Source organism: Chenopodium quinoa, unplaced genomic scaffold (genome assembly GCF_001683475.1).
Source record: "Chenopodium quinoa cultivar QQ74 unplaced genomic scaffold, ASM168347v1, whole genome shotgun sequence".
NCBI classification, from domain to species: domain Eukaryota; kingdom Viridiplantae; phylum Streptophyta; class Magnoliopsida; order Caryophyllales; family Amaranthaceae; genus Chenopodium; species Chenopodium quinoa.
In genome coordinates this window covers 1,174,499-1,199,711 of record NW_018743033.1, presented here as the reverse complement: position 1 = coordinate 1,199,711, position 25,213 = coordinate 1,174,499, and the positions used below count along the sequence as shown (strand labels likewise).

At 35.6% G+C, this 25,213-nt stretch overlaps 2 protein-coding genes across 5 annotated transcripts; both read left to right on the top strand.

Moving 5' to 3' along the window:
- Positions 1 to 2,226: 2,226 nt before the first annotated feature.
- On the top strand, positions 2,227 to 10,191 carry LOC110730537 (transcription elongation factor 1 homolog). Of its 4 annotated transcripts, XM_021910343.1 has the most exons (7): positions 2,228 to 2,358; positions 2,476 to 2,524; positions 2,837 to 2,902; positions 7,315 to 7,442; positions 8,672 to 8,742; positions 9,692 to 9,713; positions 9,795 to 10,191. In XM_021910343.1, exons 4-7 carry the CDS (start codon positions 7,333 to 7,335, stop codon positions 9,853 to 9,855), a joined length of 264 nt encoding a protein of 87 aa, XP_021766035.1. In that variant the 5' UTR covers positions 2,228 to 2,358; positions 2,476 to 2,524; positions 2,837 to 2,902; positions 7,315 to 7,332; the 3' UTR covers positions 9,856 to 10,191. The 4 variants fall into 4 exon arrangements, with proteins under 4 accessions (XP_021766036.1, XP_021766034.1, XP_021766035.1 ...); XM_021910344.1 differs by lacking the exon at positions 2,837 to 2,902 and having other exon boundaries at positions 2,227 to 2,358; XM_021910342.1 differs by lacking the exon at positions 2,837 to 2,902 and having other exon boundaries at positions 2,227 to 2,524.
- Positions 10,192 to 19,960: 9,769 nt separating this feature from the next.
- Positions 19,961 to 23,118, top strand: LOC110730536 (shikimate O-hydroxycinnamoyltransferase-like). The gene is made up of 2 exons (XM_021910340.1): positions 19,961 to 20,429; positions 21,912 to 23,118. The coding sequence occupies exons 1-2, from the start codon at positions 19,968 to 19,970 to the stop codon at positions 22,872 to 22,874; spliced, it is 1,425 nt and encodes a 474-aa protein (XP_021766032.1). The 5' UTR covers positions 19,961 to 19,967; the 3' UTR covers positions 22,875 to 23,118.
- Positions 23,119 to 25,213: the final 2,095 nt, after the last annotated feature.

Here is a 25,213-nt window from a genome sequence, read left to right as displayed (position 1 = left end):
CCACCGCCCGGCAAGGCGCGAGAACCCGCCACATTCCTGTAGTCAATTTGCCCGGTCGGCACAACTCGCCCTACCGGGCACGAGTAAGGATCGTATTAGTTGCAATCTAATCATCCGATTGCATTAGTATTTCCAACAATGGGTTCAAACATTAAAAGTAGCATTTGTTCTATGGGGAATCGAGTGATGAAACTAACAACCATTTGAATGAAACAAAGGTGAGGGTGACTAGAGTAATAGAGAATAGGGTGGCACTGGATCGTCTAATGTTCTAACACATGGCCACATGGGCAATAGATAGAGGAAAATGAAGTTGAATTGAGAGAGGATAGACCATAATAGAAAGAAAATTAAATTGAGGAGAAATAAAATAAGCAAAGCTGACACAAATCAACAAGTGTCTTACATATTATTCAAACAAATTAAATTGTCACTCGATCTGTTTTAAACAGGGCGTTTGACAACAGGGATAGAGATAATGAGGATAATGATTTTTTTGGTGGGATAAGGATAAAAATTATGTTATCCATTGTTTGGTATGATTTGGGAATGAAATTGGGATAAGTAGTAAAATTACTTAACAATCCTTACTAACCTTTCTCCTATCTCATCTCTCCTCTTTCTTCCCTTCATTAAGAGTAAATTTGTCTTTTACCTTTCAATTTTTATCCTCAAACCTTATACCTGCCCCCCTCCTTCTTATAGAAATAGAGGGATAAGTACATATTTTATCCCCAATCCCTTTTATATGAGATAAAACTTGTATCCTCTCAAACAAACAAGGGATAATGGGACACGAGGGATTTTAAATCCTTATCTCATCAATCATCCCCACAAACAAAATAGGCTGTTGTAAAAGTTCATCCTACTTCGAATCTTTTTGTGAGACAAAATGGGTCAAAGTAGGAATAACAATATTAAACGGAGGGAGTATTAATCACTTCATAGATTGAAGAAGAGAGGGGAAAGATAATTACAATGGTCTATATGTAAATTCCTTATTTAATCCTTATGAATTCTCATCAACAACCAAAAAACAAATTCGTCTTATTTTTTACCCAATGTCCATTTTTATTTATGTGCATTCCCTTTCTCATAGTACTTGTCTCAAATCTAACTTTTCACTTTATCAAGAGTTATACTTCGTACAAAGTAGTTAGGTATTTATTAAGTATTTCCTCCATTCTTTTTTACTTGATCCGTTTTGACTTTTACACTATTCCCCACTCCTCCTTTGACCGTATTTTGTGAATTATATGAAAGGAATAAAATATTCATGTGAGATCTTGTTAGAATCGTCTCAATAAGTATTATCACAATTTATAACTTTTATAATTTTTACTTATAGAAAAGTAAAGTTATTGATGGTTAAAGTTATGCATCAGCAAGCGTGATAAAAGAAACAGGTCAAGTAAAAAAGAACGGAGAAAGTATTTAGTATTTTTTTTGAGAGGTTTAGTAAACAAGGTAAAGAGTAATTGTTAGTCATATAAAAAGGTGCATTTTTTTTTTTTTTTTACCATATAAAATTATTTTTCAAGGCTAATCAAGATTAAATAAACAGGGTGATTAAGTTCAATCAAATGTAAACATCAAATAAAAGTAAGACTGATCATATGATTCATGTCTAATCAAATATAATACTCCTTATGTTCTGTTCACATTAATTCAAATGAAAATGAAATCATACTGAAAATATTTTAAACCCTAAGCCTCTCTCCTTTCTTCTTTATTCTAAACCCTAGCCTCTACTGTTGATTTTCAAATAGGCTTTCATCGATTTTGCCAGTGAAAAGTTCCAATATTTGTTTCTTTCAAAAAAAAAAAAATTTGGTTTTTTGTTTGTTTTATAGGTTATAATAATCGTTTCTCTATTTGAGAAGAATTTGTAAAGAGTTTTTGATCTACTTTGAAAAACAAAGTTTTTGAACTTCCTTTGAAAGACAACCTCAAAGTTACCACAAGCCGAATTGTTATATCTATGTATTTGAATTCTTAACCCTTCTTCGATTAATTCTTGTTTAATTTTGTATAAACTATTTTCTTTATTGTTAATTATCAATTATAGATGTTTAATTTTGTATTGTATCAATTATAAATGTTGCATGACTTTAATTAATCAAGATTAATGTCGATTTTTTTTTTTAAAAAAACCATCATTTAGAGACGACCCAAAATAAGACAACACGAGGGTACCTCGTAAGACTCTTACCAAATTAACGAGATCACCCGAGTCATGTGACTCTTTACCCACCTTACGCCTTTTACATCCTAGAGTTCATATCACGTTTTAGGTTCTAAATTAGATCTCGTTGCAACTCGTCAGTCGTCACCAATCTCTCCGACGTTTAATCTCGGGTAATTTCACACCCTTTTTTCCATCAATTTCTCTATTTTCTCTCTCCTCCTTCACCAATTCCCCATTTCTCCGGCACCGTAATTCTGGATCTGCTTTCTATCAATCTCAATCTCTAGATCTCAATTTCAATCTCCGGCAATTCTCTCTCCTCCAATTTTTCAACTTGTAAGTTCTCTCTATTTTCTTTCAATTTTTTTTTTTTTTTTTTGGTAATTTATGATCAGTATTTCTCCAATTTGTTCAATTTTTTCTTTGTTTGTGTTCGCATTGCGAAGAGTATGGTTGTAAGTGATCGAAATTGCAGTGTTTGTTGACAGTGGTGGACCCACGTGTATTTACAGTGATCCTAGGACAACCTATTATTTTATTAAAAATAAAAAAAAATAAAAAAATTTCACGAATCACGCCGTAGTCCTTCCTCTCTCTGTACTCCTTTAGATCTATTTCTTGCTGTAATCCTTCCTCTCTCACTCCTAGCGTACTCGAAATTCTCCATTGAAGCGGCTTCTGAGCTTTCTCTCCTCCATTGAAGCAGTCTCTAAGGTTAGATGCTTCTTTTTCTTTAATCATCTAATATTAATTTTGACAATCTTGTGTTAATCGTGTCTTTAATTGTCAATATATACTCAATTTAGGGTTCTTCGAAGTTGGATAATTGAAATATTGGTTATAGATACTCGAAGAATTTAACGTAATTTTTGGAGTCTAGTTTGATAATTGAGTCAATTTTGGTTGCTAATTTGTGAATTGTAGTTTATTTATTTTATTCATAGGAAAAACACAAATTCACAAATTCCGAGGGGTGGGGGAATGGTTTCAGGGGTAGGGGTTTCGAGTCTACGGCGGTTTCAGGTCAGGGAAAGGGGTGGGGGTTTCGGGTGGGGAAAGGGATGGGAGTTTAGGGTGGTTTCGGGTTGGGGAATTCAAGTTTTGGGCGGTTTCGGTGGTGGTGCAGGGGGAGGGGGTGGCTCTGGAAGGAGGGTGGTTTCGGGTCTACGGCTAGAGCTGGGGGTATTTTTTTGCCGATTATCAAATCGCTTTCGCTTTCTGCCGGGAGTTTGCCTGGTGGGGAGTCTAGGAAGAAGCTCGGGTCTTACCTTATTATGACTCAATTTCAGGTTTGATTGCATTGATTAACTCAATTTTATTTGTCTGGAATTTTGAGATTTGTGATGGTTTGTGGATTTTGATTATTAGTGTTAAGTTTAGTGATGCTTAAGACTTGTTTATTGAGTTTAGGGGCTGTTTAAAGGGTGATTTTGGATTGTTGTTCTTGATAGTGTATGATTGGATTCGGGTTGAGCCTTTGTTGATTGATTGTATGTTTTGGTTGGTTTGATTTTGATGCCATGTTAAGCAATGTAGTTTGGGAGATTCGATATCAGCTATTGTAAGTTTATATGATTTAATTGGAGATTGCAGCTTGATTGAAGAACATGTTGAGAACAGAAAGGTTTTTGAGATTTTTAAGTATGGGAAGTGATTGGGTTAATGAAGTGTAATAAAGTTTTGGTCTTGATTAATGGCTGTTGCAGAAGGTGGGTTTCGGAATTGCAGTGTTTGTTGACATTTTGAAATGTATGTTTGTGTTTTAGCTGATTTGTTTCTTGAAATTTTGAATTACCTAATTGTGTTTACGCTATTTACTCCAACAATTGATGCAAGTCAATCAATTGAAGCTCAAACCAAGCAATTACTTCATATAGTGAAGAAATATATTGGATTGATTAATTATTACTTTGATAGTGTAATTTGAACTAGGCCTGAGACTGGATTTCCGGATATCCGAAATTTTCGGATCAGATAAGTCGGATATCCTATATCCGAGTTCTTTAATTGTGGGGTTTTTTTAATGGCAAAATAGATTTTTTGTACAGTACGATATTCTTTGAACAACTTATCTATATATAATCATCAATGACAAATTCTATCGAAAAAAAGTTAACAGAAAAAAGTATTACTATAAATTCCCACGACATCTTAAAATGGAGTTCTGAGCTCACTAAACATCTTAAATCCTACCTTTTGTCATCAAATCAGAACAAATTTACAAATCAGAGGAAAAAAATCAAATCAGAGCAAATTTTACATGCATAAAAATAGATAAAACAAACATAAAAATAAATAAATCAAACTTCAAACGAAATTAAAATATACTCCATAACTTTAACAAATCTCAAACAAAATCCAGTGTTTGTTATATTAGGTTGCAAGCATTCTCGTAGCTTTAAAATGTTGCTGTTTCCTTTAGTTTTTCAGTTGAGAGAATTATTCCAATACTGAGGACAATCCTGTGAATTGAACTTTTGAAGGCATGCACAAAGACTTCACAATATCTGAAATTCCTTCCAATAGTACTCCTTTTAGAGGACATTGTCTTACTTCCCTTTTTTGTTTTTTCCCTAGAATGGGGGTTCCTAGAATGATATTTGCCTTTTGTTTTGAAATGAGTACTTTATGAGAGTTTGAGACATTAGAAGTAAGGTTGGAATTTATGAGTTTACGATGTAACTAGAAGTTTTATGCTTATTCCCTAATTTTAAATGTACTTTTAATGTTAAGCAATGAGCTCTGTAACCAACTAACCTTTTCTTCTTGTCCTCCTAGCACAATCTCAACTAATAGTGTCAGAATTGTTGCATCACTTTCCAATTACCATCTTTCTACTACCTCCGTTTCTATATGTTAGTCCCATATACTATTTTTGGCGTTTTAAAAAGATCTACCCATATTGAATATATCTTTTTTAACCTATTTTTATTTCCTATTATACCCTCATTGTCCCATTAAAATTCCCAATCATCCTTGATTCTATTTGGATTTTTTTCCTAGATTTCCACTGACATAACTTCATTCATTGAATTCTTTTATGGCTTCTTTCAGTTCCGGATTCTTCCACTCTCCTCTTTCTTCAACCTCTCAATGGTCTTCCATGGTACATGAAGAACCCTAGTTTTCTCTCTCAATTTCAAGGCTAATCCTTCATAATTCTCCTTAGTTCTTCGACTTTGGTCAGTGAGAACAGATTTGACAAAGCCCTATGTTTATTTTGTGAAACCTTAACTTTCTCTCTCCTCATAAGCTTATATATCTGGTACTTATTCGACTTATGATTTGTTGATTATCAACAAAATTGTGTTTTCTGTCACTTTAATGGTCTTTTAAGACTAAAACCTTGTCTTGATTGTTCTATGTTGAGTCAGTTTGGCGTAGATCTGTTATTAACGTCGTTCTTCGTCGTTTTTCTCTTCTCAAATTACAACCATGAAGGGCATGAATAATTCTGAGCAAAAATTTGCAGAATCCGGTCATTTTGATTTTCATAATTCTCCATATCTTTAACCAATCAGATTTCCCATCCCCAACTTTTCTTGGTATGACGGGGTTCATATTCCTTTGAATTGATTAGGATGAAATCCAACTGTAAAATTTTGGCAACAATCAATGTGTAATGCTTGTTATTTTTCACGATTCATTTTTTTTCAAATTTTTTTTAAAAGATATTTGCTTGGTTTTTTTTTTTTATTTTTTATTTTATTTTTAATTTCTGAAACCTTAAAATGCGTAGAAAAGACCAACTGCAAAAAATAAAAGTTGTATTTTAATTTTCATGATTTTTATTTAAATCAGATTGGTTAAAGCTTATGAAATGTTACATTTGATTGGTTAATTGTAATGATAGTGGGTTGATGACATGGCAATAAAATCCTAGCTAAGTCACATGCTCGCCGCAATTATGGTATGTACTTTCCCAAAAAAAAAAATCAGAAAATTGAATAAAGCAAAATTAATAATGAGCTGGAATGTAATTTAATGCTAGATTCTTAAGATTCTTCTTTTCTTATTTTACGTGATTGATTCCATATGGGACTAACATATGGAAACAGAGGGAGTAACTATTTTGTGTTGCTTTCTTCTCAATATAACTGTCATCCAGTCCATCCAAAAGATTGTGCTTTAATGGAAATGTTATCGAAAAAAGATTGTGTGAAAGCAAAGACCGAAAAATTACTTCTTATTTTCTTCAGTTGCTTTGAATGATTTAGCTTTACAATTTCCTACATAAGAAATTATATACTATCTACCAGTCTTTCAAAAAGGCTATTTATAAGCACCAACCTCTTTATAATTCAAACCTTTAGTGTGGAGCAAGTGGAACAATGTTTTGAGTTATAAAAGCTGTAGATGGACTAGATTTACTAAAAATTTTCTCATGGATGAATTCTGCATTGGATTTATTGATTCAATTTGTCACCTGAACAAGCTCTCCAAGTATTTTATGATAAGCTAAGGTTGATGATAATGACTAAAATGGTGATTGGTATCACCTACGAAGTATTATTGATGTTATTAAAGCTTTATTACATCACCGGTTTGCATAATTTGGAGACTATTGCTCTTGGTAATGGTATCCAATGGTCATCAATCTTCTGTGTGCCATGAGAATGAGCCAATCTCATTCTTGTAGTTCATCATACCTGGGTGCTCTCTGTCCACTTGTCCAGCCATGCCATAGTGTCATACTATGTCAGTTCATTAACTTTTCTGATATCTGGTGTATTATATTTCTTGTATAATCTAGTGTGTGTGTGTCCACCCCCCCCCCCCCCCATGCACATTCTATGGGTTTTCTGTTTCTGTAGCATTTATTGCTTTCTTGGTCTTGTTTGACGGTTGTATTGTACTATTGTGTATGATTGGCCACATGGGACATACTTTTCATTTATGTGTTTTCTAATCTGCGATTCACTCAGTCAGTCAGTTTAATGGAGTACAAAGTTCATGCATTTCTTTCATAAAGGGGTTTTAAGATGTTAATATATATATATATATATATATATATATATATATATATATATATATATATATATATATATATATATATATATATATATATATATATATATTGTCAATTACTCTTGTTATGTGTCTTGTCTTGACTGTTCTTTTTCCAGTGTTGTTAGCCTCACGATATGGGGAAGAGAAAGTCAAGAGCTAAGCCTCCTCCAAAGAAGAGCCTCAAACTTGATACTGTTTTTAGCTGCCCCTTCTGCAATCATGGGACCAGTGTAGAATGCCGCATGTAAGTATACTTTGCATCTGACTTATGTTTTTCTGTTTGAGTTCATGAATATAAAGGGGAAGTTAGATTTGCTGATTAAGTCCAGTTGTTCAATGAGGTATAACTGTGTAAGTGCTTGTTTGGGTGACATGGAAAATATGAGAAGTTGAATTTCCTAGGAAGTGGAAATATGAGGTATTGAGGTGTTTGGATGGAAAATATATAGGAATTTATACTATCTAAGTTCTACTTTACACAAATTGAAGAAAGAGGTAAGTGGAACTTCCTGTGTGTAGTTGGATTTTCTATGTTGCTCAAACTCTTCATTTTACATCAAATGCCTGTGCAAAATCCTTGACATGCTTACATGGGTATGGACACTTAACACTTCACTTTGGCTAATAAGAATTTTTTTTAAAAAGCCAAGTATGTCACTTCGGACATGCACCTAAGTCTATAAAGTATCCGAGGAAAGTAGCAAATCAGCAATGAATGAGGCAAATTAGTATACTTCCTTGGAAATGTATTTGAGTATATCTATGGGCAAACAAATATCCTAGGAAACGGTACTTCCTAACTTCCTATGTTCCAACAAACACCCATAAAGTTGCATTAGGCTTCATTAGATAACAGATTAATTTTTTGTCTTAGTCCAAAATGGAGGAGTATCTTTGTAGGAAGTAGTAAAGGATAGAACTATAAGACCCAAGAAGTTGATAGTTTGACATGTTAACACCCATCTACTTACTATACGACAGTTTTGAATTGCTCTCGAGTTAAAATTTGACCCCAGCTAAACAAAAGCTCACAAACTGAAACTATAATCTTGAAAGATCTGTTAGTTTGTTTCCTTCCAAATGCACCACCAAATCGCCTACAGAGCCGAGCCCTTTTCCAAACTTCAGCAAACCCATTTTCATCCTCCTTATCCAATCAACAAAAACATCTTTATCGAATAGGGTTTAATAAATCTAGCACATCTTTTCACCGAACTAGGTTGAAATGATATCACTTTTTAAGCAATTAAAACCCTGCCTAGAGGAAATAATGAAATTAACATGAAGGGGAGAGTGAATAGTGAATGTGACACAGCTATGTTCTAAGTTGTAGCCTTACCACGAGTCCATGACTATTTCTTTCTTCTTTGTGTTGTTTAGATGTTACTTTATTCATGAAGAATATTTCATATAAAAGCAGTGTAATTGGGCTAAATTTTGAGCTGACATTGTATTACTTTACTTGATTTCTAGTGATATGAAGAACTTGATAGGCGAAGCCCAATGCAGGATCTGTCAAGAGAGCTTCAGCACTTCAATTACAGGTACTTTTCTGACCCTTACCAATCGATCATCAACTCGCTCTACCAGTGTATTAAAAAGCGCGCCTAGGCGCTGAGGCGCAAGGTGATAAAGGATATGCACTTAACTTGGTCCAGGCGAGGCGTTTTTGGTTAGGCGCACAAAGCGCGCACCAAAAGCGCACGAGGCACACCCGAAGCGCACCTGAACCAAACTTCAGCCAATTTTTTTTTAACTGGCCATATAGTGTGCCTCACTTCAAAGGCGCACCTAGGCGCTGCAGAACCCCTCTCGCTTCAGTGAGCCTTGAGCTTTTTTATACATTGTGCTGTACATGCTGTCTGGCTTTGCATAATTTAATTACATGCAACCTTGATTAAATTAGAGAATTTTGCATGTCATAGGGTTCATTTTGAAATGATGAATAAGGTCATATTCCAGCTAGTATTAATTCTGGACATCTTAGTGGGTTTGTAAATTGTTTGTTTGTTTGGTAGTTTTTTTTTTCAATTTTAATTTTATTATTATTATTACTTTATGAAACCCAATTTCTTTTTCCATAGTAGGGAGATTTTCCTGTCATTGGGATGATTATGATTTGATGATCAATGAATAAAATTTTACCTAGTGGAACTGGTATCTGAATAATTCTTTATCTGGCCTCATGTTGGTAGATTAGTTGATTGTCCACCCAAAAGAAAAAAAAAAAAAAAAACCAAACCTGTTATGCTGCTTATCACGGAATCTACCCACAATCTTCCTCTACTTGCTCTATTTCTCTATCCTCACTTTCCTTCCCTGCTATGGTAAATGAGGTTGATGTTTTGCCTGTTAAATTGGCATATTAAAGCTGATGTTATTGCTGTCCATTGCAAAATTTGGATTCAATTTTCATATACTATTCTGTGTATAATCTGAGGATTTGAGTTTATCTGATATTATTTTTTGTCCCTTTCCTTTTGGTGTCTGCAGCTCTGACCGAACCGGTTGACATGTAAGTCTGACTTACACAATATCTTGTGAGTTCTACTTTCTACTATATCTCTTTATCTTTACATTACTTTTGTATTTACAGATACAGTGAGTGGATTGACGAGTGTGAGCGAGTCAATACTGTGGAAGATGATGCTGAATAATAAGATTACGAAGGGCAAGAAGGCTATTGTTCTGTCCAATGAAATAATCGTACCTTGCCCATTGTTTATGCTATGGATGTGCTGGGTTAGTGTAACCATATGTGTCTAACTACTAAAATGTGGACTGTATGTAAACTTTGTATTATGGGAAATTCAGCATCTCATGTTCAGTGACTATGGTAGACCTTAGGTGCAGCAACTGATTTGTTCTTGTAAGTTGTAATATATGCCATCTCGGTAGCTTGCTTTCTGAATGTAACACAACTATAATACTGATCAGCTAAGAATACTCTAAAGTCTGAACTAGATGTTTGGCCATATTTAATATTTTCATCAGTCCCCTCTAGTTATATATTTCATACATAAATGAAAAGTTTGGTTTGGCCTATAAAACTCGACAGCAACAATATTAGATTATAGTGACCAGTAATTTGGTGGAGTTGAACTAACCATGGGAAATGAAATATTAGATAGTATATCAATTTAACATGCATAAGTACATGAACTGACAAATGAAATATTACTGACTGGTTCCATATGTCAACACTTTGATGTTTGTCCTGCAGTGTCAGGACAAAAGGGTCAACAAGTCCGGGTGTCTAATCTTCTCCGTCCATGATATCTGTTCATTAACAACGTTATACACAATTACCAACACAATTACTGGATCAACAATTAAACATGAGTTGGACGAGTTAAAGGCAACAACGGAAAATTTCAAATGACAAACTTCAACATAGAAATGATCCAAATGTTTCAAATGTTACAAACATTACAAAGTCAGATACAAAATAAATCTACTATTCTACTACATCAAATTAAAAATACAAACTTAGGTCCCGGGGGGTCTAGATGGACACGTTGTCCGGTTGTGACCCTACTGGTGACAACGGCTGCATTTACTCGGGGGCCGGTTAGTCTCATCCATTTCATTGCGTATGCGCTTTGACTTTGGCCGACCTTTTCCTCGTACCATGCTGCCGTCCGGAATTAGATAAGGCCGATGTACTGTGTCTAGGTCGACTCACAGGGGATAGGCCAAAACTGTGGTGCATAGGTGTTCGTATAGGCCTCCGATTGCAACACAGGGTCCACCCATGGCCGCTCTGATAGTCAATACGTCGCACAGACGGCTAGAACATGAGAACATGGGAGGTGGAATATCCGTGGTTTGTTGCATGTACACGTTCTCAAATGAAAGTTAACAGTATGTTTATGGCCTCCTTTTCTACCAAGTCGCTCTCCCCTTTCTGTTGTAACTTGGTAAATACGCAGTCGGCGGTTATACGCATCCAATCTGTGATATCTGGCTTTTGCGGTGTTCTTCTCTAGAATGGCAGTGACCTTGGGGGGGGGGGTATGCAAGTCCCTGTTCAGACCTAGCCTCAGAAGATTCTCTTCTTAAAGTGAAATACCTGTTAACTCTGTGGAAAGTTAACTCGACAAGGGACATGATCGGTAGAAACCGAGATCCCTTCAACACATTGTTAAATGTTTCAGAGAAGTTTGTACTACATATCCCATATCTGCGACGAGCATCGTGAAACAGAGACCACATAGGAAACGGGACTTCAACAATATACTCCATGGCCTTGGTACATGCCTCACCGATCGAACACAGATCAGCTTGAAGTTTTTTTTCTTACTTTTGATAAGCAGCAGCCTTGAACATATCTCTCATGTCGTTGCTTCGTACGTGAGTCTTCAAGTTAGAAGCCATGTGCCGAACACAAAACCTGTGGTAGGCTCACGGCTCGGTGAATCCAACGTTAGGATCATTCATTGCTGCAATGATCCCAGCATGTCGATCAGATATAACACAGAGGCCATCTCGTTGCGTGACGTGAACCCGAATGCAGCCTAGAAACCAAGACCAGTTGAAAGTGTTTTCCCCTTCAACCAACGCAAATGCTAGCGAAAATACTTGGAAGCTTGCATCCACACTTGTAGCAACGAACAGTGTTCCTTTATACTTCCCATACAAGTGCGTCCCATCGATACAGATAACAGGCATACAATGTTTAAAACCATCGATACAAGGACCGAAGGCCCAAAACACTCGTTCAAACACTTCCATGTTACTGAAGTAAACACCATCCACCAGCGCTTTATGTTTCCATACAACAACGGTTCCTGGGTTTGACTGTTGGAGTGCTTGCATGAAGTGCGGAAGTCTGCTGTAAGAACTCTCTTAATCCCCAAATATTTCAGCTATAGCTTTCTCCTTGGCATACCATGCTCTTCGATACGGAACATCGAAATAAAATTGCTTGGAGATGAGATCCTGTATGAATTCAACTTTCAAGGACGGATCTTTATGCACAAAGGACTTCACATACTCAGATATTATGGACAAATCCAAGTGTGGGTGATCAGTAGATAGTACTTCAGTGACATAGTTTTCCCAGTGCGGGCCTTTGTATTTGACTAGGGTGAACCCACGCCCGTGCTCACTTGTTTTAGTACCCCGTAGCGACCAACCACATTTCTTCTTGCACCGCAGATGAAGGACATTCTCATTCGAGGTCACTGTGGTGTAGAATTAGGGATGGCAGTGGGGCGGGTCTAGTAGGAGACCCGCCCCATCCCCGCCCCGATGGGGCGGAGATGGGTCTAGCTTTGGCGGGTCGCGGGGCGGGGATAGGTCTAAAATCCATACCCGCCATGGGTGATTCAACAGGTAAACATTTTCGCACTCTCAATCTTTGAATTTTCTAGTATTTGTCCCTTTTTGTAGATATGTAATCCTTTTTGTAGATATGTAAGGGTTCAAGTATAGTTTTTTGGGGATTAAATGTAGCTTGTAAGGAGTATCAATCAAATTTGTATTTTGCTAATTGATCTATGAATCTATGATGTATTAGCTTGCTAAGTAGGAGACCGCCTTTGTAATTGAATTAAATAGTTTAAATAAAACTTTCTGTTGTTTCTTATTTTGTAAATTTAGTTATATCTTAGTATTCAATATCACAATGTAAGCTATTGGTCAAACAATTAGTACAATATTGTTACATTGTTTTTCGAATGTGAGTTTTGCAATCTAAGGTTTTCTCTGTGACAATTTGGTTATGTTACTTTGCCTTGGGGTTTTAGACGTGAGATTTTTTTTTTTTAATTTAGATTGGATTGACTGATTACTTGTAATTTGAATCTTGCTTCTTAATGGACAATGTAATCTGAAATGACCTTTTATTATGTCTGTTGAAACAAATATATAGTAGTCTTCAAGATGTAAATGTTCGATGCTCATTTTATATGTATTCTTTTTTACCTTGATTACTATATTTCTAATAAGCTGCTACAGGGGAATGGTGTAGTGGCTGTTTCTTTTTCCTTTGTCATTATTTTAGCTTTACACTTTGAAGTGAAATGACAAATGCATTGATGTGATTTTAATTTCTTCTAGCTACTGGTGTTTTTGGATTATTATCACTTTCATAGGTTTGGTTTTCTATGTTCACTGATTTGTTCATGTCTAGTGCATTAATTGTCTTCATTTAAATTTATAGGGGAGAATGGCATCAAAGAATGAGAATAATGCTGGTGTTCCCACTTCAGCTAGTAATACTCCAATTGCATTAGATGATGATGAAAGTCCTGTGGAGACTAATTTCGATCCTTCTGTCCTACCAATAACTAGTAGGCATACTTCAGCAGTGTGGTCTAACTTTAAGAGAAAGAGAGTTGGTGATGTGGTAAAAGCTGAGTGCAACCATTGCTCCAAGCTACTTGCTGGTGGGTCGAAAGCAGGAACTACTCATTTGAAAGATCATTTAAAAATATGTCCAAAGAGAGTATGTCAAGATCTTCGACAAACAAGAATGTTTGGTATAAAAAAAACAACTTGAATGATAAGAATGACACGATGACATTGGCTCCTTACGAATTCCACCAAGAAGATGGAAGAAGAGACTTGGCGGAGATGATTATTTTTCATGAGTATCCAATTATCATGGTTGAGCATATGGGTTTTAGAAAATATAATAAGACACTCCAACCTGGATTTAAAGTGCCGTCTCGCAATACAACTAGAAAAGATATTATGAAAAGATATGAACTTGAGAAGGAGAATGTTGCAACCTTGTTGAGGAAAGAAAAGGGTAAGATTGCCTTAACTACTGACATGTAGATTGCTGAAAACCAGAGAAAAGGCTATATGGCGGTCACCTCACATTTTATTGATAATACATGGAAGTTGCAAAGTCGGATCATAAGGTATCTTTTTCTGGCTACTTATAACTTGTTTAATTTTTTTGGTTGCCTTTGTATTGCTATAGTTTTTTGTGTGAGATTTAAAATGATAACATACCTTTATATTATTGTTCCCCAGAAAAAATCATAATAATTATATGTTATGATGATGGATGATAATAATGAGCCCATATATCCACAATATTATTGAATAGACCGATAATATAAGTCAATTTCATTGGTTTTGGTAGGTTTTTATATGTCCCCGCCCCTCATACTACCGAGGTTCTTGCTGATGCTTTGAAAGAAAGGATTCATTCATGGAATCTTGATCTTAGGTTGTCTTCTATAACTATGGATAATTGTTCAACTAATGATGCAATGATGGAAATTTTGAAAGGAGTGTTTCCATATGGCTCACTTTTATTGCGAGGTGATTTTTTTCATATGTGTTGTTGTGCTCACATATTAAATTTGATTGTTCAAGATGGTTTAAGTGTTGTGGTATCAAATGGTGTTCAAACACTACTAGAAATAGGGTATTTTCCGACGGACATCTTCCGACGGACACGTATTTCCGTCCGAAAAAAACATAAATTCCGACGGATTTTTATTCTGTAGGAAATTTCCGACGGAAAATAAATCCGTAGGAAAATTATAAGGTTTTCGACGGAATAACATTAATTTTCCTACAGAAATAAAATCCGTCGCAAACTTCCAACGGATTATTCCGTCGGAACATTTAACTTCCTACGGAATTAAAATCCGTAGGAAGTTTCCTACGGAATTTTTCGTCGGAAAATAAATTTTCCGACGAAAATTACACTTGTTCCGACGGATTTTAGCCTTTAATTTAAAAAAAAAAAAACAAATTAAAACCCGGAAACCCTACCCTTCCCCCTTTCATTTCACTTTTCTCTCTCCTCTCCTCTCCGCCTCTCTTCTCTCTCTCTCTCCTCTATTTCTCTCTCCTCTTTTCTTTCCTCTTCTCTTCTACTCCTCCATTCCTCCATCTCTTTCTTACTCTTCTCCTTCCTTATCTCTCTTCGTCCCCTTGGTTCTTCTTCGTCCCCTTCTTCTTCGACACCAACATCTTCCGTCGACAACCAGCAACGCACCACCACATTAACAACACCAACAACATCTTTGTGAACTTCGATCGACATCAACGACAACCAGTAGCATATGATGATTTGTAGATCTAGGGTTTTTTTTTTTAATTTTTTTTTCGGATCTTTATTAATTTCAGAAGTAAATGTATATATAGTTGTTTTGTTTGATTTCATTTGTTTATTTGTATTTTTTTTTGGATCCGTATTTTTTTGATTTGTATTTGATTTGTTTTGTTTTGTTTATATAGTTTTGTTTTTTTTCGATTTGTATTTTTCGATTGTATTTTTGGTTTTTTTTTTTATTTCGGTTTGGCTGTTTTCTCGATTTGATTTATTGTGTGGGTGGTTTTTTATTTTGGGTGATTTGGTTAGGGTTAGGTGGGGTGGGTGAAGTTTGTGGGTGTGGTGGTGGTAGGGGGTGGTCTGGGTGGGTCGTTTGGGTGGGGGTGGTCTGGGTGGGTGGGTTTAGTTTAGGGTGGCTGGTGGGGGTGGTTTGGGTGTGGGGGTGGTTTGGGTGTGTGGGGGGGTCTGTGTGGGTGGTGGTTTGGGTGTGTGGGGGGTCTGTGTGGGGGGGGGTGGTGGTGGTGGGTGGTATGGGCTGGTGGCGGGGGTGGGTCTGGGTGGGGGAATTTTTTTTTTATTTTTTTAATTGACTTTTCCGACGGAAATTTCTATCGGTATGAGATACCTTCCGACGGAAAATTCCGTCGGAAGTAGTTTATTCCGACGGAATATTCCGTCGGAAGGTATCTCATACCGACGGAAAATTCCGTCGGAACCTTGCGACGGACTTTCCAATTAAGTCAAATCAGACTCAGACAGAACAAAATCCGTCGGAAATTCCGTCGGAATAGACCTTTCCGATGGAATTTCCGACGGAATATCGCAAAATACCTACAAAGGGTCTTCCCACAATGCTTTCCGACGGAATTCCGTCGGAAATGGGCATTTCCGACGGAATTTCAGGGTTTTCCGACGGATTTTTTCCGTCGTTGATTGGTTGTTTTCTAGTAGTGAAAGAATTAGGGATAGTGTTGTGTTTTGGACTGCTTCTGATAAGAGAGTACAAAGGTTTGAACAAGTGGCTAAGCAAATAGCTCCTGAGTGTAGTAGAAAGTTAGCACTTGATTGCAAAACCCGGTGGAATTCTACTTATGAAATGCTTTCTATTGCTATTAGTTATAAAGAAGTGTTTGTTGTTTTAAGTGCTAGTAATAATTTATATAATAATCCACCGACCCCTGAAGATTGGGAAAAAGTTAAGAAAATATGTGAACATTTGGAAGTGTTTAGTAAAACTACCCTTAATTTTCAAGGAACAAATTACCCTACGGCCAATCTTTATTTACCTAAAATTTGTGCTTTGAGAATTGCTATTTCTGGTTGCTTTTATCTCCTCATGATTATGTAAGGAAAATGGCTGACATTATATTACAGAAATATAACAAGTATTGGGCTAGTGTGAATGGTTTAATGGGAGTGGCAACAATACTAGATCCTAGATACAAAATGGCTCTTATTCGCTTTTATTTTGCAAAATTTTTTGATGAGCATGACTTTGAAATTGAGGTTGGTAGAATTAGTGATCTTCTACGAAGATTGGTTGATGAATATGGGTCTAAGATTGGTAAAACTCAAGGTAGTAGCAGTTAACAACCTTTTGATTGGGTAGTAGTAGCAAAGCCAATGAAGAGACCTTTATGCAAGAATTTGCAGAATTTTTGCAACAAGATAAGGACCCAAGTCATGAAATTTCTGAATTGGATAGGTATTTAGATGCTGCTAATGTGCCTCTAGACCAAGATTTTGATATTCTTAACTGGTGGAAGACAAATGGAGGCACATATCCCATTCTTGCCCCTCCTCGGGCGGATTCCTCCTTTTGCTTCTCAGCTTCAGCAAATAGCATGAGATATATTGAGCATTCCTGTTTCTACTGTTGCATCGGAGTCCGCATTTAGCACAAGTGGTCGGGTTCTTAATCCTTATCGTAGTCGGCTTTTAACGGAAGATGTCGAAGCTTTGATGTGTACTCAAAATTGGATATGGGCTGCTCTTAAAGGTAAATATAAAATAACATTTTATTTAATTAATAATATAATTTTTTTATTTTTTTAATTAAGTCACATTGTATTTGTAGATTGTGGAGAATTTAAGGATGATGAATATGCTAAATTAGTGGGAGAATTAGAGGAAGGATTTGAAACATGGGATATCGATTCTGGAACAAGTGGAGTTTGCACCGAGTAATTCAAGGCCTTTTTCTTATTATGTATTTGAATATTTGTAGACTTGTAGTATTTTTAATATTTGGACTTTGGACAATTTGGAGTTACTGTTTTTTTTTTTTTTCGTATGTACTACTAATTTTTAGTATTTTAATATGTAGTATTTTAATATATAATATTTTAATATCAAGTTTTCTGGGAGAAGGCCTGGAGAGGGTTTTCCTAGGCTTCTCCTAGCCATCTCCAAAAAACTCCAAGTTGCTGGAGAAGGCTGGGAGAAGGCCTGGAAAGGGCTCTCCAGCGAAGGGAATTAGCGATTATGGGACGGGGAATTGGCGGGTATGAGGCGGGGATTTGGCAGGTATGGGGCTGAGACGGGGACAGGGCGGGGGTGGTTTTGGAGTTAGACCCGCCGGGGCGGGGATGGGGATAATTTTCGAACCCGCAATGGGGATGAGGGTGGGGATGGGGATGAAAATGTGAGGCGGGGATGGGGATGGGAATGCCAAAACCTGCCCCGTTGATATCCCTATGTAGAATTGATTCCTCTGAATAAAGTACATCTTCACCATTTCTTGAAGCATTTTCATACTTTCAAAATACATGCCCTTCTCAAATTCTCCCCCGGGAACAAACGATGTATGGCTACCCGATTCGGCCCAATACTGATCAACTTCATAGTTCTCGTTTATCTAACTAAACCAAGGTACGGGAGTTCTAACCATGGGCTCACCAACTTCCATGTGTGCAAGTTCAACATCCATGTTATGAAGTCCATCTTCCTCCTCTCCGCTCTCGTCCTCATCATTTGTTTTCGCATACACATCATACATAGACAATTCGTTATTCACAATAGTTTCAAGATCATTTGGCACAGGTTGAGACGGTGATGCTTGAACATCATCTTGCATAGGCAAATAACTATGCAATTGCATCGGTGAAGGTGTGACGGTGTTTGATGTCGAAGGACCAGGTTGGCCGAACATTGTCACATATGCCCCCCCATGTACAGGAGAAGCTATATGAGAACTAAACGGCATGTGAAATTGATCGTCGTGCATCATTCTACTGAAAGATCCCATCCTACATTCATTCGATGGAATGTCGTGTGAGGGCACTTGGAAGGACTCTGTGTTGTAACCGGAAATATATGTAGCTTGTTGTTCTGGCCGAGTACTTTGTTGGGTACATATAGGCACCATTTCTACATATATCTCAGTGGGAACACCCTTCATTGCAACATTGCTTCTCAAAGCTTTCAATTGTTTATTCGTAGAAACAGGTAACACTTGAACCCCATTGCCAGTCTCAAACCTCATTTTAATGTTTAGTTCAACATTCATTGGGTTTGAACCAATACTACTATGAACCTCGTTCATCAAATCATTGAAAGTCATGATCGGTTCAAGTGTTAGTGGTTCCATATTTCCTCCACTATACTTGACATTGGGTCCATCGAACAGAATTTCACCTCCCCACCGGCATAACAACACTACATTTTGTGAAGCCATATTCTACATAACAACCAAAACACATTTTACTTAAAGGCACTAAATCATCCCTATATCGTCATAATTAAACAACAATGTAGACATACTTTTCAAATTACAACAACTTAGTATCACTAAATCACCATTAATAAACAACAATGCAGGTTATCACAATCACTCAAAAACTAACAATTATCAACATTATCAACAATTACCAACACTAACAACTCAACATTATCAACAATTATCAACACTAACAATTCAACATTATCAACACTAACAATTCAACATTATCAAGATTTTAACCACAATTCCAAAAAATTAAAAACCAATAACAAAAACCCTAAATTTTAAAAACCAAAGAGAGATGGGGCAAGTACCAAATTCGGGGTGAAGTGAGGCTAGGTCTTTGGGGCTATCGGAGGCCGGTCATTGGAGGGAGACGGCGGTGGCGGACTGAAGGAAAGGGTCTTGCTTTGAGTGAGAGAGAGATTGAGTGAGGGAATTCAAGTGTTGGAATTTGACAGAGAGAAGCTCGCCCCCCCTGTTATACCAGCGTTTCATTAAAAAGCAAAATAGACTTTAAACGCTGCCTCATACAGCGTTTTAAGGGTATTTGATTTTTTTTTTATTTTTTTTATTTTTATTTTTAAAAATCAGAAATTACAAAAAAAAACTTTTTTTTTTTAAAAAAAAAAAGGGTCAACAAGTAAAAACGCTATCCGAGGCAGAGTTTTATACTTAATTTTTTTTTTAAAAAAAATCAGGGTATAAAACGCTGTTCGAGACAGCGTTTTATCCTAAAAGCTTAGTTTGGTAAATACTTTCACCACGAGTCTACTTTGCAAAATACTTTAGTAATAAAATTTACTTTGAAAAAAAAATCCGTCAAACCGACGCTCAAAAAAACAGAGAGACTAGGTTTATTTATGGACCGCTATGTCACGTCTCAATTGAAGCAAAAGTGTGTTTGTCCTTCAACATTTGCTAACCACAAGATACCCTGACATATATCACATGTACAACATGTTGATTTAATTATATGATTATTTAAGGGGATGTATACTAACAAAAAACTGTGTCCTCAAAAAATGAGTTGTAGCTTATCAGTGTACGAAAGGGAGAAAACCCGAGAAGAATTCCAAGTGAGGGTTAAAAGAAAGGAGAAAGTAGTACCAATACACCATATAATCGAGCATAGGCTACCACTCTCAAATTTAGACTTGTTATTGCCTCCTGAAGACGTGGGTGTGTTCTTTTACTATAAATGTCCAAATTATGGTAGCCGATTTTCGTCTTTCGGGCAATTGGTTAGCACCCTCAAAACGGCCTTGGCTCAAGCTTTGGTTCATTTCTATGTGTTTTCTAGTGAAGTTGTACATAATTCTAAGGGTGAAGTTGAATTAATGTGCAATAACCAAGGAGTTGAGTTCACTGAGGTCTATGCCGATGTTGAACTATATGATGATCTAAACCTTTATAATCCGGATGTAAGTGTTGAAGGCAAGTTATTGCCCAAGAAAAATAAGCAACGTAATGTGTTCTCCGTACAGGTAACACCAACTAAATTTAAATTTAAATATAGTGGATTGAGTATAATCTACTACGTATAATAGATTGACTCTTATTCTATCTGTTGTATATTTTTAATCATTATTTTGCTTACATTTTTAGTTTTAAATCAATGATTATAACGCATATACTATGACTTTCTAACGATATTTATTTTCCCAATGAACTTTGATCCACTTATATATCTATTATGTTTAACTTTCTTTATATATTCTACACACAACCTAGAGTGCCACTTAGAAAATAGAGGGAGTAGTAATGCCGAATTGTACTTTGGTCATCACTCCCTAGTATACTGAGAAAATAATCCTCTAGATATCTTCCCTATGCATTTCAATTTATTCATTCTCTTCTAAACATGTAGAAACTAGAAATGTATATTAAGAAAATTTTGAAAAAAGTGAGTGTGCATAAGAAAAAGTTGAACAAAGTGAGAGAGATAAAATCAAAGAATAAAAAAAAAAAAAAAGTAGATAAAGAAAGAGAGTGAAAAGAATTACAGTAATATTTTGAAGCAAGAGAGGAGCAAAAATATATAAATGATTTGTCCAAAATGAAATAAAGTACATATTGATAATATTATTAACACTATGTTTGGATAACAATAGTAAAGGGAAAGGGAGGTGAGGGGAGGGAGTAGGAGACCTTTCATTTTCCTTCAAATCTTTCCAATAATGAAGGGATTTGATTTATTAAAAGTGAAAGGAAAATGGATTCTTTCAATTTGCTCCCCTTCCCTCATTGCATTAGATATCCAAACAAGAGAGGATGCATCCCTCCATTTCTCTCCTCTTAATTTCCCTCCATTTCTCTCTATCCAAACATAACGCAAGTGAGTAGAAGATAAACAGAGGTAGTATTTTCTTGGTGTTTTTTTTTTTTTAAAAAAAAAAAATTTATTTATCACCTTGAAAAAGCTGAGTTTGCATTAGATATTTAGATTCAACTAAATTAAAATGATTTGTTTTTGTATTTTACCACCTGAAAATATTTTTTTACTTTGATTTTTCCACCTCTTAACAGATTTAAGGATGGAGGTTGTTCAGTTGAGGTCAAATAAAAAAAGGTTAAGGTGGTTAAAAAAACACTTTATTTGATCAATTTAAGATATCAATTTTGTAATTTACCATCTTTTTTAAAAAAAAAATTTGCCACCAATTAATGGATTCAAGGACGAAAACAATTATTTGGTGGCAAAAGGAAATCTTACAAGTAATTTTTGGTGCCAAAATCAAAATACAAAAAAAAAATAAAAAAATAAAAAATAATTTAATCCAAAATCAGCGTTTTTTTTAAAAGATGTTAAAAGTCAATAAATCTTACAAGTAATTTTTTTTAAAAAAAAAATATTAGTAAGTTATAAAATCCCACATAATTATATTGTAGATTATATATGCAATACCCAATACCACAAAATACCAATTGACAAACTTTCCTTGCTTGCCACAAATTAACCAACGCAGGCCACGAAGCTAAAATGTGGAGGAATAGTAGTTGGTTGCACATTTGATCATCGTGTAGCAGATGCTTACTCAACTAACATGTTCTTAGTATCTTGGGCTGAGATAGCTAACTCAAAGCCAATCTCAATGGTACCATCTTTTACAAGATCACTCCTCAATGCTCGATATCCTTGTTTGTATGATCCCTCATTGAATGAAATGTACGTACCTATTTCGTCCTTGACTCTTGGGAAAAATGAACTATTATCAAGCAAACATGAACCACTTGTTAGCCGTATATACCATGTCAATGCCAAAGAAATCGATTATATTCAATCTCAAGCAGAAGGGACTAAACTCGAATCCTTTAGTGCGTTCATGTGGAAGTTAATATCGAAACATGCTAGCATAACGGAAGGTAACCCGAGTATTGGAAGTTCCAGGATGTGTAAAATGGGCATTGTAGTGGATGGTAGAACAAGACTAGGTAATAAGGGCAATTGTAACAAGCAAAAAAGACTAATTAGTAGTTATTTTGGAAATGTGCTCTCAATTCCCTTTAGTGAGAAAAGGATATGTGATTTAAATTCTAAACCATTAAATTGGGTGGCTCAAGAAGTCCAGAAAATTGTGGAGAAGGCGGTGAACAACGTGCATTTTCCTGACTTGGTCGATTGGATAGAAGTCCATCGTCCTGAACCATGTCTAGCGAAGATCTATAGTAGCGGGACGGATGATGGACCGGCATTTGTAATGTCATCCGGACAGCGATTTCCTATATCAAAGGTCGATTTTGGTTGGGGTAAGCCAATGTTCGGATCATATCATTTTCCATGGGATGGTAATGCAGGGTATGTTATGCCAATGGTTAGTAGCACCGAAAATGGTGATTGGATTGTTTACATGCACCTTACAGAAGGACAATTGAAATTCATTGAAAAGGAAGCAAGTCATGTATTTAACCATTACAAACTTTCAAGGTGAGATTTTACCTAGGATTGCGATTAAAGGGTGAGCTGCTGTGATGCGTGGTGTGATTGTGCGTTGGTGTGGAGGCTGCCCATGTATTTGAATTATGGGTACACAGAGTATTTGAATTGTGAGTATACAGAGTATTTGATACTTGAAATTTCAGTAGTTTGATTTGTGGATGTATTGTGAATATTGTATTGGTTGTCATTGAATTTGATTTTTTGGGTATATATTTGTTTGGCTATATTTTGATTGATTTCTTGATTGTGGTATGGGTATATTTGTTATGGAAATTGGGTGTTTTGTAATTGATATATGAACTTTGAAGGACAAAATACGGAATTTGTTAAAAATGAAACTTAAAATTGCCTGCTAGCCCTGGTGGTATGAGTTTAAAGGTAGCATTTTATTAGGTTGATTGAAGATTTTATTTGCAATCAAGTGAGACATGTTGATTTTTAATAATTCTGTATGGAATCATTTGTTGTTTTCGCTCTTGCACTCCTATAGTCAGCTAGTCACTGCCCTAGTGTTGGAAATTGCTAATTCCATAAGTGAATATGCAGTAGAAGTAAGCTAAAGAAAGTGATGGGTATGTTTTTAACTATGTATGTGTAAAGGATTATGATGATTAGATCCTGTGTAAGATTTAGAGATTGTTGACATGAGTTACTGCATAATAATTAAGGTTTTAGCATAGGTTGGCTTGTTGATCTGGTCTCTTTTAGTACATAACATGTTTGATATTAGATTTTACTTAATGTTCTGGTCAATTTTCAGTTTTTTGTTGCCTGTTTTAAGCTTTTAATAGATATAGGTTGTAATTGAACTTAGATTACTCATATTTTTACTAATCATGTTATATCTGAAAATTTACAACAGAATATAGCATGTAATAGCTACTATTATTTTTCAAAAAACTTATTTTCTACTCCATAGCTTTTATATAGAAAGAAAACTTGCAACAACAAAGTGGCCCTTGTTTTCCCGATCCTATTTAATTAAATTTGCAGCTAACTGGGTGCTTTGCATAGTTGTGTGTATCCATTATCTATATCTTCTTATCCTGCTTAACTTTCAGCTTGTTATTAATTTCTTGGTTGCAATACCTTTATGTCTTATGTAGCGAGTTGAGAGTAGATAAGTTTTTTGTCCCCTGATTTCATATTCTGCTACCTCTTATTAGTGGTGGGTTTATCAAAATCAGATAATGTGGTTAATAGTGTATTAAACATTTGATGTTTCAATATTTTGTTACGTGATCTATAATTGACCTCCAAAAATGAATACTCTTGCTATTGTTTCAATATTTTGTTTGAGCAATGAGCATTTGTAGGCCTAATTTTTTTTTTAGTTTGTTTAGTGAGGTTGTGTTGTTGGTTTAGTTTGTTTAGTTTAATTAGTCTTCTGTTGAGTTTTCTGTTTGGTTTTGATTGATCTGCTGCTCAAGTATTATTGATTTGTTTCTGCTTTGAATGCACTAAAACTTGCTGTTGTGGCTGAATTGAAAGAGTAATTGCTTGGTTGTTGTCTAGTTGATGGGTAATATATATGAATGTGGACTAGTGTGAAGCTTCTACTAAGTGTGCCATACATCTTTGTGGATTCTTGTCGAAATTCTTCCTCAATGGTGAAAGTATGGAAAATTCTATACGGTCATGCCTTTATTTTCTGGTAGTATTTTCTGAGCCGTGTTTTTGCCTTTACTGAATGACTTGAACCTTCTGCCTAGCTTCCCTGCTGCTGCCTAAAGTGCATCCCTGATGCTGCTACTTTTGCTCTACTAAAGCTGCTACTGCTACTTTTGCTCTACTAGAGCTGCTGCTGGTACTTTTGCTATGCTAGAGTTCATCCATAATAATGCAACCTTTTTCTTTGTAGTCATTATCTCTAGTTTGAACTGTTGTCACAAAAGAAGGAATGGAGGGTGATAATGGAGGATGGAAGGAATGGAGGGTGACAATGCTGATGTTCTGCTACTATGCAATTCTTTGCTGCTGCTTCTGTGATGCTAATGCTTTTGTGCTGTTGTGCAGCTGCATATGTTGCTCTTTGTGTGTAGGTGGATTTGGTGAAGTCTAAAGGTAATTTAGATGGAACTTTCCCATATACAGAATTTTATTTTATTTTATTTTATTTGTGTGTAACTTTGTATTTTATTTTATTGGGCAAAAATTTTAATATTACAACCTTTTTTAATGAAAATATGTAACTTTATATATATGTTAGTGTTTATATATCAATTTAAGTGAAAAAAATGCAAAAAAAAAAAAAAACAAAAAAAAAATAAAATTATTTTTTTGGGGTATTAAGGGCACCGTTTTTGAATTGAACCGATGCGAATAACACGT